The sequence below is a fragment of the Neomonachus schauinslandi genome, chromosome 5, assembly GCF_002201575.2.
Source record: "Neomonachus schauinslandi chromosome 5, ASM220157v2, whole genome shotgun sequence".
Taxonomy (NCBI): Eukaryota; Metazoa; Chordata; class Mammalia; order Carnivora; family Phocidae; genus Neomonachus; species Neomonachus schauinslandi.
In genome coordinates this window covers 49,680,730-49,694,586 of record NC_058407.1, presented here as the reverse complement: position 1 = coordinate 49,694,586, position 13,857 = coordinate 49,680,730, and the positions used below count along the sequence as shown (strand labels likewise).

The following is a 13,857-nucleotide window of genomic DNA, read 5'->3' as shown; positions in this document are numbered from 1 at the left end:
TTGGCAATGGTGGAAGTGATACTTTGGTCTTCTAGACAAAAATTTAGTCAGAGCTGAACTAGATAAAGGAATCTCCTGATATCTGTCACGTTTTAGTCACAATGCCAGTGTGACCTCCTCCCCATACTCAGTCCTGGTACCAGGGACAATTGTGGGAGCTGTAGGAAGACGACAGCCTTGGGACTGGGTACCTGGGTTTTGGTCCTGGTTCCACCAGTAGGCAACCAGATGTGTGACCTTGGGGGAAGGCATTAATTTCTTTCCTATGAAAAAAGGGTTAGGCTAACTGGTCTAATATGTTTTCCCCTCTATCCATTTGTGCCTAAGCTTTAAGGTTTTTATAAACAATTTGACCTTCAGCTTTGAAGAAAAAGTCTGGCTCCTGGAGTGGTGAGGACGTGTTCATCAACATTATTCTAGCATTGGATTGGCATGATGGAATTGTTGAAACTTTATATTTTTCCTTTCCCCAAATTTGGGCTCTTCAGCCTTCATTCTTTCTCACTGGATCTCCAGCCTACTTTGTCATCTCTTATTTCATTCATTCTTCTGATACTCATCTAAGCCTCCAGGTACCCATCTCTGTCTTGTTTCTATTGCCAACCTGGGTCATGGAAAGGCCACTCCACTCGTTTCTCTCAGCATTGCCCACTGGGGCCCCTGCCTCCTTTACTCCCCGTGTGCAAGCTCTCTGCACGGTCCAATGCTGGACCGTCACTTCCTCCAAAAGGGGTCTTTTGGCCTCTTTACTGTAATTGAAACTTGCTGACACCATATACCTCAAAACCCGCTGCAACCAGAAGCCATTTTCTTTTCACTTTCCCTGCATGGAGCAAGGAGAGAGAAGAGTTTATAACCCTCCTTGCTCCACACATCCAGTGTTTTTTTTTTTTTTTACCATAAACCACTTCTATTTTAAAGTTCTATATTATGTACTTATTTCTGTCTTGTCTCATCTTCAAACCCATACTTTTCTACTTTTCCTGTTTCCCCCCATTTCCTCACTGACATCAGGGCTTGACTCTTAATTTGCCTCTTCTAATCTGTAGCTTTTCCATGTCCTCAGTATCTTTGACATAATGACAATAAACAATGCACTGGGTTTATGGTTCTTTAGCTCTCTCAGTGCTGATTATTGGCAATCCCACCCAACTTCAGCTCTCTATCAGCAGAGCTCTGTGCTGGACCCCAGCATCCTTCAATCTGGAAAGAGCTCCAGGATCTTCATATCTGAACTCTCCTTGTTGATCACAGAACCTATTAGCCATCTTTCCCAGTCCTTAGGCCCTAACTTTCCCTTCTTGATGACTTCTAGCCCCACTCCCTTTCACTTGTCTTGCAATCTAGTGGTTTTCAAATGGTTTTGTTAGCAATAGATTCCACCCCCCAACCCCCCACTTCACATGAAAGTGTGTAAGGGATGCTTTTGTATTCCAGATAAAAACAGAGCTACTGAAGGTACTGAGGTAGGAACAGGAGACCCTAGAGGAGGCTTCCCCATCCCTCATATGTGAATCTGGGGAACCCAATTTGAAAGCTATCATCTTTACCCATTGCCTTTTACTAGCATCATTCCCCTCCACACTCCACTTGGACCCCAGGTGACCATTTCAATGAGGCATCTGCTGGTGTCAGACAGGCTTAAACCTCATGACATTTTCTATAGTCTAATACGCTATACTCTTTGATAATGCCTGCTTGCCTCCACTACTCTTACTAGTTTGCTGAAGGGTGCTAGAGAAAGTCACTACAAATCCACACAATTCTCTATGGGGCCCTGGAATCTTCTGTTATGTAATATTTGATTTCTCCATAGGATCAGTCTCAAACATTTCTACCATTATAAGGATCAAACTTTACTCTTTACTTCATTTCCTTCATTGACAAGAGTTCCTTAAAAACATTCTTTTCAACCTCGATTTCTCTGTATCATTATCTGCTCTCACTTTCTTTTCCTTCCTGCTTCAGGAGGATGTATCCTTCCTTCCCTTTCAGGCCACCTCCTCCTTTCTGATATGATCTGTTTCCACGCCCTGTGAGTTTGTGCCATAAACACTTTTCTCTTGTTTTTTCCAACTTTCCTGCTCACTGTCCTAGCTTTCTGACCTCTCCCTATAGGTTTGTACTGATTCCAAAACTGCTTAAAACTTGGCCTCTCCCTTCACCCTTTAATGAATCTTCTCTCACTGATGACTTCCTGATTGCCAAAATCAGTGGCCTCATCCACTCTAACTACCCTGCAGCAACTGGCTTTGGGAACCATCCTTTTCTTTCTGAAATTACTCTCTTGGTTTCAATGAAGCTTTGTTCTTAGTTTCTGACTTTTGTCAGCCCCTTCCAGTTCCTTTGCCTCCTCTGCACTGCAAACATAGAGTTGCCCCTGGTTCTCTTCTTAGCCTTCTCTCCTCTCCTTTCCCTCTTTCACTTCTCATACTTCTGTAATAGGACCTCTGTGTGTATCTTCTCAAATCTAACTCTCCAATTTCTCTCAAGCTCCAGTGATGAATTTCCTGACTTGGATATCCCATCCCCAAGAATGTCCCATTGACTCCTCAAACTCAACATTTTAAAAATTGAGTTAATCATCTTCTCTTTCTCATTCCCGCTACTGTTTCTATGAATAGGACCATCATGCTTCTAGTCCACCAGGCTTGAAATCTCAAAGTAGCCTTTGACTTCCAACATCCCCGTTGTCTCAAATTCAATCAATTGCTAAGTCCTTTCAAGATGACCACTGAAATATAACTAACTTCTACAAATCCTCTTTTCCCTTCTTACCATTAATGTTTCAATTCAGGCTTTTATTATTTTTATTTTAAATATTTGAACATGCATGTTTCTGGTCCTTCTGTGCCCAACACTTTCTGCATATTATTGCCAGATTAACTTTCTCTTCATGAGGAGGCCCCCAATTTATCTACTCTCTAGAGTAGGGCCTCATGATTGCTAATGCAGATCACTATATAGACTTAGACTCTGTGTCCTTGCCTCTTGTGTTATGCTAACATCCTCCAAATTGATGTCAAAGTGGCTTTTTCTCATATGTGAAGGTCATCCCCCAATTTAGAATCTTTCAATGCCTCCCTGTTTCCTGTAGAACAACATGTTCAATGCTGGCAGAGCTCACAGGACCCTTCCTAAGTTCATGTTCTTCTGCCTATCCAGTCTCGTGCTCCTTGATGCTCCCTCCACGTGCCATGTGCTGCAGCCCTGCTTTCATCCCTCTGTCCCTTTAGCCCTTCCCCTGGGTTTTCAATGTCCCTTTCCCTGCCTTATCCAGGCAGAGTGAGGTACTCACTTTTTTACATTTCCACATATTATAACCCTGTAGTTTAAACAATTGTATGATGGATTCTCTCTCCAGTAGCAGATACTCTATTCCGCATGGTCCTATTTCAGCATTTATCAGGTTTTTATTTGCCTGCCTTTCTCTCCACTTGACCCTGAGTTGTCTAAAGATTGGGATCTAGATCTTTACCTCTTTGAAATCCCAATGTCTGGAATATTCAAAGAACACTAAATAAACGAAGAACAAATTGGGTCTTGTGATGTTATCCACATTTTCCTTTTTTGGAATCAACATTTCATGTAGGTTCTACTGACTTAAGGAACTAGAAGTTGTTCCTCGGACCCCAGTATCTCTACTATGTGGTTCATTCCAACATTGTAGCTGACATGGCAGAGGATGCTGAGGTGGACAAATGTCTAGGAGGAGGAAGGAAAATCACCTTCTTCGTAAGAAGCACCGTCATTGTTCTCACAACAGAATTCATATCGATGATATTAAAGTAGCCTGCTGTAGGGGGTAAAGTCAGCTTCCAACCCTGAGCTTTCTACAGGTGGTGGCCTACAAGTCCAAGATCTGACACAGGGACTATCCCATATTAATTCATACTTGATCTTAGCCAAAAGGCCAAGAAGCGATATTCCATATTAATTCAGATCACACTTTCTAGTGTCTTTGTTGATATCAACTCTACTTTGATTGTTCTTCAGATCATACATTTTCTTACTGGTGGCACACAACCACTAGAGGTAGTTAGTAACGATCTGGAGAGTTGTGTTTCTTTCCAGTCTGTTCTCATTGCAGGCAGGAACATAATAGTAGAACGTCATCTATTGGCAGATTACTTTCAGTCTATCTTCTAGGTGATGATTTTTGGACTTCAATAGGAATACTTTATTTTCTGTGAATTTTTCTATTGGTTCACATTAATATGTATTTTTTTCCATTTGAGATCTCAGTTTGGTATAGATTTTTGGATTACTTAATTGGAGTTAAAAGCCTTGAACCTTTAAGTCAGCTGGTTGGCATTTCCACTAAGAGAGAATTAGGAAGAAATGGGTCAATCATAATAGGAAGGATTAGGCTGGATATAGTAAAGACCTTTTCAAAGGAGAGACTTGCTACATTTTCAGAACAGTTGGAGAAGATGGTTGAGAAACTGAAATCTCTGGAAGGTTTTTTTAAAATTTATTTTTTATTTTTATTATTATTTTTAAAAAAGATTTTATTTATTTATTTGACAGAGAGAGACACAGCAAGAGAGGGAACACAAGCAGGGGGAGTGGGACAGGGAGAAGCAGGCTTCCCACCGAGCAGGGAGCCCGATGCGGGGCTCAATCCCAGGACCCTGGGACCATGACTTGAGCCGAAGGTAGGCGCTTAACAACTGAGCCACCCAGGCCCCTGGAAAGTTTTGGAAATAGAAATAAGTGCTCACTGTGGGCATCATTAAATTTGTAAGCTTTATTCAGAGGCAAGTCGAGGCAATAGAAATTATTAGGACATTTAATTTAGGATTAAAAATATGTTAAATGTTGGTTCTATAATTATATAAATTTATAATTTACCTAATAAATATAGGATTATAATAAATAATCTAAGTTTTTATAATTAACTCTGAAAGTCCTTTGATATAATGAAATCTGTTCTTTGAAACAGTAAAATCTCATTTGAAATTGTATGTACTGATTACTCACACATATTAAAGTCTTGCAAATTATTACCAGATTTGAAAAAGATAAATTGTAGATTTAAAGATGATGAGCCAGGAGAAAAAACAACCAATATTACTTGGAGGAAAAAAAAAGATGAGTTTGATTATCCTTCTTCATTAAGGTGGCCAACCAGCAAAAGAAAATAAAGGTGATTTATTATGAATTATAACCCTGTAGTTTAAACAATTGTATGATGGATTCTCTCTCCAGTAGCAGATACTCCTGCAAGGTACCAGCTCTGGCCTGAAGCATGCCCATTTCTACTCAGGTGAAGAAGGGAATGGCTAAGCAGCTGACATACTGCGTGTGAATACTGCTAACTGGTGTGTGCCAAGGTTGTGTTCAGGCTTCGCATCTGCTCTGTCCTGTTCCTGTTCACGCTTGGAGGGTTCTGTTCACAACCCTTCAGGTATGCAGGAAATGACCCTGTGAGTTTGTCAATTCTTGTCTTTCCTAGTGTAAGTAAGGGAGGAAAACCGACGATAACTTGTTAGCTTCTAAAGTTTAAAAATCTGCCAAATGTTTTCTTCGCTTAGAAGTCTGTGAGGTTTACTGTCAGATAGGAAAAGCATTTAAAAAGTATCCAGAGCAATGGACCGCAAAGATTTATTAGTATACTGTGTTTATCACTATTTGATTCCATACCTCAGACCTCTAGCTCACTAAAGTGTTCCCCATCGGAGTCAGCCTGCTGTGGATCCAGCACACTGTGTGTCACGTGATCCAGTTCAGGTGTCCAGCAGCTCCCTTCTCCAAATGAGGGTAGGCTTGGGCGGGGGTGGGGGGGCAGCTCATAAGCCGCCTCCCGGAGGGCTCCCTGCATGCTCACTTCTAAACGCTTACCATTAGCTGCCTTTGCCTTCCGTCCTTTTCTCAGGGGTCTGTGGCAGGGACAGAAGTTGTTCGGCTTCTTCATTCTCTTCCTTTCAGCTCTTTTCAGTGTTAGCCACCCTGCTGGTAGTGGTGATGGCACAAGAGGCAAAGACTATTCTGGGAATGTGATCTAGCTTCCACACTTGGCTGCAGGTCAGGCGGACTGCAAACAGAGTCTACACTGGCTCTGTGTGCAGACGCGGGACTCAGGGGGAACGAGCCAGGTCCACCGCTCAGTCATGCTGCCATCACGGGGGGGGGATGATAGGTTTCTGGAAAAAGCCTTGACCTCCGAGGCAGAAACAGGGACAGACCAGGCTGTGGGGCAAAGGTCAGTAAGATTCCAAAAGAGGTGACCAGAGGGTTCCCTCTGTGACATGGCCCTGCAGCCCTCCCAGGGCTTTGTGACACTCCTCCCGGCCCAATGCTGGGGATACTCAACATTCTTCCTGTGAAGCAAACATGGCGCTTTCCTAGTTTAATTCTTGTCCCGTGTTGCTGCAGACTGCCTGTATTTTCCCCTTTGGTCAATGATACAGAATGGTTTAATATTTATGGGAGAAGATTTAATTCTTTCCTGGCATGTCCTTCTCCACTAGAAACATATGTGGGAATTTTTTTCTGTTTTGCAAGCTCTGGCCTCACCTCATCACCAATACAGTGTAGAGGCTTTTTATTATATTTGTTGTGACTCTGGCATGATTCACCATCCATACAAATGGCCTGGTTGCCATAGAAATGTAAGTATTAGAAAGGGGGCAGAGGGGCACCTGGGTGGCTCAGTTGGTTAAGCGACTGCCTTCGGCTCAGGTCATGATCCTGGAGTCCTTGGATCGAATCCCGCATCGGGCTTCCTGCTCGGCAGAGAGTCTGCTTCGTCCTCTGACCCTATCCCCTCTCAGGTGTTCTCTCTCTCTCATTCTCTCTCTCTCAAATAAATAAATAAAATCTTAAAAAAAAAAAAAAAGAAAGGGGGCAGCAAATGGTGGCATAGAATAAAGACATAAATAAAGTGGTGGAAGTAAACCACGGTATAGTGAGAGTGTAATAAAACTTTTATTATCTGTTATTTGGGAAAACCTTTACATCTGATGTGATCATACCAAGAAGCAAGGAGAGAGAGAGAAAAAGAGGGAGGGAGAAGAGAAACTAAACAACAACAACAACAACAACAAAACAAGCCCCCCAAAAACCCAAAAAACGTCATTCCTTTTTTTCTGACTTCGGAATACTACCATTATTTTTATAGGACTCTTTGGAGTAAGAATAAGTTTTGGACCTTATTGTTTGATGACAATATAAAATGTCTGATCTCTTGAGATACATTTAGAAACATTCTGGTAGGCATATGGCCAGCGATGCTCTAGTGGCTAATGTCTACAGCAAACACAAATAGCTTGAGATTTCTTGAGCCAGGTTTCTGTTTCTGTTTCTACTATGACGGAGCATCACCTTCTGATTCAAAACAGAATTTATGAGTTGGTTATGGGTGTCAGTGACAGCCTGGCCTCAGCTTTGTTTCCTACTACGAAATTCAAGCAATGCAAATATCACCCTGAGTTAGCCAAACATATCATCACTCATTTGTAGTCACTAATATCTTTAATCAATGTAGCGAGTCTTACCTAACACAAACAAATATTTAGCCAATGGAGCAGAAGTACAAACATTAATGAATTTGTTTTAATTGCTCTTCCCTGCGGAGGGCTGTGAGCCTGTTGCTGTCAGTGAGGGACATTGCACATGGAGGCGTTATATATAAAAAATTTCCTATACAGAAATCCACCGCAAACCCTGAAGGTTTATGGGGAAGACTCAAAACCTATGTATTAAGCCAAAGTAACTACTGTGAAAAATGCCTAAATTTGAGAACACTGTCAATAGATTTTCGTACATGACAATTTAGATCCAAGGAATAATAACTAACACTTAAACTATGTAAACGGCTAACAGTTAAATAGTGTTTACCATTTCCCAGGTGTTCTAGCATATATATATATATTTATATATACATATATATAAAAATAATAGTACTTATTTCATTGGGTAATAATGAAAATTATATATATAATAATGCATACATAATATATGTGTATAATATGTATATACATATATATGTATATGTAGTTAGCATATAATTTTGTTATAATATGCATAATATATATTTAATTATATATAATAAATATACTCATCATAGCCTGGAGTGTATTTCTTGTCCCGTATGTCCTTCTTGGTGGTGAGAATATAATATATATTCTCTCATATAATCTTCACAATTACCCAATGAAGCAAGCACTATAATTCATCCCCATTTTGTAGCTAAGGAAGCCAAGGCCTAGAGAACTCAGGTGACTTGCTGAAGGTCCTACAGGAATGATGTTGGGATGAGAACACAGGCTTCTATGCTCATCACCAGTTCACTCTACTGCCTTCAACTAGTTTCTTCCAAGAGTGAAGAGTTTACTTTAGTGTTAGCTAAGAAACATATGAGACTCTAGAAGTGTTTATTCTCATTTTAACTAAACTCAATCTTCCTTCTATTTTCGAAATTTCAAATTTACTGTCATGTACACATACTAAAGTTGACAAAACTCCTTATACTTGAAGGGATATGCAAGTCTAGATCATGAATATACCACAATGGTGACCCTATCTTTTGCAATGGTTTTCTTTGTAAGGAAACTGTCAGCTTTCTATAAAATGAAGATGATGGCTGGCCTCCCGCACTGACGGTCCACTTGTGAAGATCAATCTCTGGCAAACAAGCTGAAGAGCCAATAGGTCCAAACATCCCTTCTCATAAGAACATTCTCTCTTCACTTCCAGCCTTGAAGTGTCTGGGTTTCATTTTATTTAGGTAACGTAAGGGTGTTCCTTATTTTATTTCTATGGTAAGCACAGGGAGAGAGCCCATCTTCTTTGAGGTTCTCTATAGGAATCATAATTACAGCCCCCAAAGGGAACAGACAGGACAAGAAATACTCACACCTCTCTGGACTATGATTAGATCTGGTTGGAAAGATAAGTGAGTAGATTTATAATCATATTAAACAAATGCATGGGATTCTTACAGTTATCAGAATGGGGACATAGTTTTCAAAAAATTGGCTTTTGCGTGAATAAGAAATTAAGAACAAATGTTTCATGTCCAAAGCTACCCAAAATAGAAGGAAGGAGTCTCGAAGGAAAAAAAAAAAATCACCTCTTTGGTTATTTTCTCAGGTCAAAAGAGCAAGAAAAAAAAAATTTCAGAGACAAAGTTGTAGGCGAAGGCAGTATGAACTAATTCAGTCTGAAATTGTATTCCGTGCAATCACTATCCTAGAGATAAGAGGTAGCATTTCCTTGATCTTTGGCAGAGAGCTGTGCGCTCCTTAGCATCCACCTGATCATTTAGGCACTGTAAAACACGCTTGCCGCTGACGCCAAGCGGCCCACACACTTTCTCCAGGCCAGAGACAATGGTTACCATTTCACTTACGTGAGCTTTTGAAGTCTTTCTTTTTCAGTCTCCTCCTCATCATGGTTCCACGAGGGCTAGTAGAGTAGAGGCTTCGAGGTAAAGTCCCCATGTTCAGGGAACTCAGGCTGTATGCACTCATGGAGGTAGGAGAGAAGGAGGACACCAAAGCTGCTGTAAGAGAGTAGACACTTGGCACAGAGCGTTCTCGGGGGGTATGAGCCTGCTACCCTTGCCAACCAGCAACGATCAGAAAGACACACAGGACGCACAGCAATGGCTAGGAAATACCCCAACCAGACAGAGAGCAGGTCTCGGAGGCCATGGGGACAGCCCTTCAGAATCTCCGAGTTCCAAGAGTCTACAACTCCTTGAGGAGCACCATGATCCTCGGGAGCACAATGCAACACAGAGACGCTCTATGAACGTTGCTTTAGACACACACACAACTAAGCATTAAAATGAGTCTCCCCATAAACAACAACTCCATGCATCAGGTACACAGTCTCATTTCCATAGATACATTCTGACATGAATTTCACAAGTGGTGCCAAATACACAAGGAGGCGCTGAGAACATCGTAGTCTCCATAATCTTTGGAATTGTTATCTCCTGACTACATACAAAGCATTCTGAACAGTGACATCCTTCCCTAATGACAAACGCCTCTGACAGGGGGAAAAAAAAAAAGCCAGAAATGATAAGTGGCTACTAAAAAAAAAAAGCACATAACACTCATGAAGCCAAATATGGTATGAATTAGATGAGGAAGAGGAAGCATATCATTTCAATGAAAGAGCAGGAGGGGAAAGTCTGGAACATTACGAGGGCTGTTTGGAGGAGGCGCTTTCGGGCCCGTCAGGGCTGGCACTCTGCAATGGTCAGGGTGGATCGTATGAGGGTGATGGTAGGTGTGAAGGCTGCAGTGGTTGCTGGCCCAGGAATCCCACGTAAGTTGTCTGTCGGTCCTCTGAATTTTCACTGCCCACATGAAGTGATGATGAGAAATAAGAAAAAGAACCAAAAAAAAAAAAAAAAAGAAAAAAAAAAAAGAATTTAAAAAAAAAAAAATTTAAAAAAAAAAAAAAAAGTACTTGGCAAAAAAAAAAAAAAAAAAGAAAAAAAAAAGAAAAGAAAAAGAAAAAAAATCTACTGGCTTTGTCCTTTCTCAGTGATCAGCAAAACAGATGATTAACATCAGGGATGGAAGCCTTTCATCTTCCCAAGAATAATGCATGTCTTTCCTTGGCCCATTTCTTTTCTCCTTTTCAAATGACTACTGAATCAATTTCTAATCACCCCCTGTACTTCGCAGCAGAGATTAAAAACATTTTTTTTTTAAACTTAAAAGTCAACCCCATAAAGATCTATGGCACACAACTAGTAATTAAAGATTTGCACATTATGGCCAGTTTAGTAGCACTTGTTTTGAGAAAAAAGAAGGAACAATAAATCACATTGGCTCATGATTCAAGTGGTTTACCAGTCACACATCACAATATACTGTTCTGACATTTTAATTACACTCAGATCCATCAATTGGACTTGACTTTTCTCAAAACCGACTCCCCAAAACCCCCAGAAAACCCATTCTCAATCATCTATTAATATCAGAATCTTATTTGTATCCTCCTAAGGAGAAAATAAAAGTCTCAATATATTTTATACTTTTTTGTATTTTTGCAAAAAAATGTTTACATTTGAAAGAGATAATTCTCAAAAGATTTCACATATTCTTATATTTTAAGATGCCATAACATTTTAATAAAGCTTATTTCAAAATTTTCCTGTCCCCTTTATTGAAAAAAATGTATATTGTGTTTCTATTCTAATTTCAACATTATTTAGATTTTATTTTCTACCCAGTGTTCTGAAAGAGGGGCAATGTTATGTGTGTTACTATGTCTGATATGAGATTTTTCATTGAACAATCTTAAAGAGTTAAAAATAACACATGAACTCGTATCTCCTTTTAGTGTCATGATTCTAAAGTAAAAGATGCCGAACATGTGAATTATTTAACAACATTTATTCATGTAGAGGGTCAAATACTCGATAAGTATTTAAAGGAGGCTCATTTAGATAAGGGCTTAAGTTGTCATTGGCCACCTGACAGCCTTTCTGGAGCGAGACCGCTCTCGGAACCAAAGCACCAGCAGGGAAGAGTATTGCGGGCTGTGGCTGACCTGGCTTTCAGTTCTGGCGCAGCCCTGCCTCTCTATAGGACCCTGGCCAGTTACTCAGCCTCCCTAAGCCTCAGTTTCCTCACCTGTTGAGTGGAGATCGGGAAAGCATCTCCCCTGCAGGACAATTGTGAGAATTATGCACACACTACTTTGCATGGTACACACAATAAAAACAAATGAGCTCTTACTACTACGATTGATTCTGCTTCCTTTCTATCTACTTGCCTACAAATAAAGTATCTTTTAAAGGACAAAGACGTAGCTCTCACTCAATAAATTTCACTCAGCGGACACTTAGGTTTGGAGACTACCTCCGGAATCTGCAGAACACCTGCATGGGCCCCGCAATTTTAAAGCTCTGCGCCCCCTGGTCCTTTCCTTCTGTCCGCCGCTGTTTCTAGTTTGGGTTCCATCTCCTAGTCCACTATCCTAGTTTCAAGCCATTATCTCCCTGACCCTTGCAACACCTGCAGACTTGGTTCCCTGATTTATCTTACATACCTCCCTCTCAGTATCTGTAAGACGGGATAATCTTTTAAATAAGTCACTCCCATTTAAGTGGCTTCAGTGGGTTACAATTACAAGGAGAATCAAATGTGCCCCCTCCTTATCTCTCCAGCTTTATCCTTATCACTCTCCCCATCCTGTTGGTCTTACAGTTATTCTTAGAACAAGCCAGGTTGCTTCCTGCCTCAGGGCATTTGCCCTTGCTCTTCTTCCTCCTCCCAGTTGCCTGCAGGGTTGGCTCCTTCTTATCATGCAGGTCTCAGCTAAGGTGCCACCTCCTCAGAGAAGTTGTTCTGACCTCCCTGGCTGCAGAGCTGCCCTATCCCAAGCTATCCCATTACTACTCTCTATTCTTCATAGCACTTATTACAGTCTGATGTGGCTTTATTTATTTAACATATTTTACATGTTTGTCTCTCTATACTGAAATTCCATGAGAATAGGAATCTACTTTGTTTGTCTTGCTCACTAGACTTATCATAGCAGCTAGAACAGTGCCTGGTCCATCATGACGGATGAATGAATGAATGCGTAAGTGAACAGGAATCAGTCGGGGTGTGCCCGTCCACACTGCAGCAGCATTTTCCTTGTGATAAACAGCATTGCGGGGGAAGTTCATAATGGATTCTCTTTGCCCATCCTCCTTCTATTTTGGGGAGTGTAAGAAGACTTCTTAGAAAGATGTGATCATTGCTGGGTCTGGCTAATCCACACCAACAGCCACTCCAATGAACTTTTTACACTGTATTGTCTATGTTTCAAATGAAGGCAGAGCATAGTGAATGGACTTTAGAATTCTACACTCACTTTTTGGCTCAGTTCTTTAAGGAGGACTTTGAAAATTATTGGGCATTTTTTTCATGACTGTAGCACCCAATTAACAAATCAATAAGAAAGATATTATTGAACACTCTTGGGTGCCCAGCCCTGTGCCAATCGTTACAGACAGATTAAGTGTAGGTCATAACCTTTACCTTGACTTTGAGCTGTTCCTGATGACTAAATCTTCATACATATGAAATAATAAGGGACGAAAATGACGTAAGAGAATGCATGAAATTGTATGCCATGCGTAATGAATGCAAAGATGTTCAACAAATAATGTAGGCCAGGGAGCACAGCTACTGCCTACTTTGAACATACACTCCAAATCTATTCTGTTTTACGGTGGTGTACTTGATACTCATATGCTTGTTAGGCAAGCATTTCACGAGTTTTAAGATAAGATGTTACATTTTGCAAAAAACATTTCTATACATTCTCCCATTTAATGGTCCCAATAATAACAGCCAACTTTCACTGAGCACTTGCTATATACCAGGCATTGTGCTAAATGCTATTTCATGGATTATCTTAGATAATTCTCACAATTCACTTAGGAGGCAGGTGTTGCTGTTATTATCACGCCCATCTTACAGATAAAGAAACTGAGGAATAGAAAAGTTGGGTTGCTTGCTTAAGGTCCCAAGTGGTGGAGCCAGAATTAAGTCTGGAAGTCTGATTCAAGAGTCCCTGCCTTTCAGCCACCACACGCTGCCTCTTCCTGTGGGTGTTCCTGGATTTGTGCAGATACATACGCAGCAAGTTAAAAATAAAATGCTTTTTACATCTTCCAGGATGGCGTCACTGTTGGAGTCCTACGATGTATCTGACATGGAGGGGGCTTTTGTCTGTTCTCCTCTCTCACTGTACCCTCCTGCCCTGTCCGGGATGTCTATGGGCCCAGGCCAACAGCTGATTTTGTGGTTGCTCCTGGAGCTCACAAATGGAAGGTCCTCCAGGCACTGAATGTACTGAACCTTGTGACTCTGCTCCATGTTCTCTTCCAAA

General features: G+C 40.9%; 1 protein-coding gene across 3 annotated transcripts in view; it reads right to left on the bottom strand.

The window, feature by feature from the left end:
- Positions 1-13,857, bottom strand: part of GRIP1 (glutamate receptor interacting protein 1) — a 391,246-nt gene that overhangs the window by 80,929 nt on the left and 296,460 nt on the right. For 2 of the 3 annotated variants that reach the window (XM_044915372.1, XM_021678544.2), the window contains exon 10: positions 9,356-9,508. In XM_044915372.1, the coding sequence (XP_044771307.1) occupies positions 9,356-9,508 (153 nt within the window). Of the gene's footprint in view, positions 1-9,355; positions 9,509-10,159; positions 10,316-13,857 lie in introns of all 3 variants that reach the window. The other variant, XM_044915371.1, reaches the window with a different exon arrangement.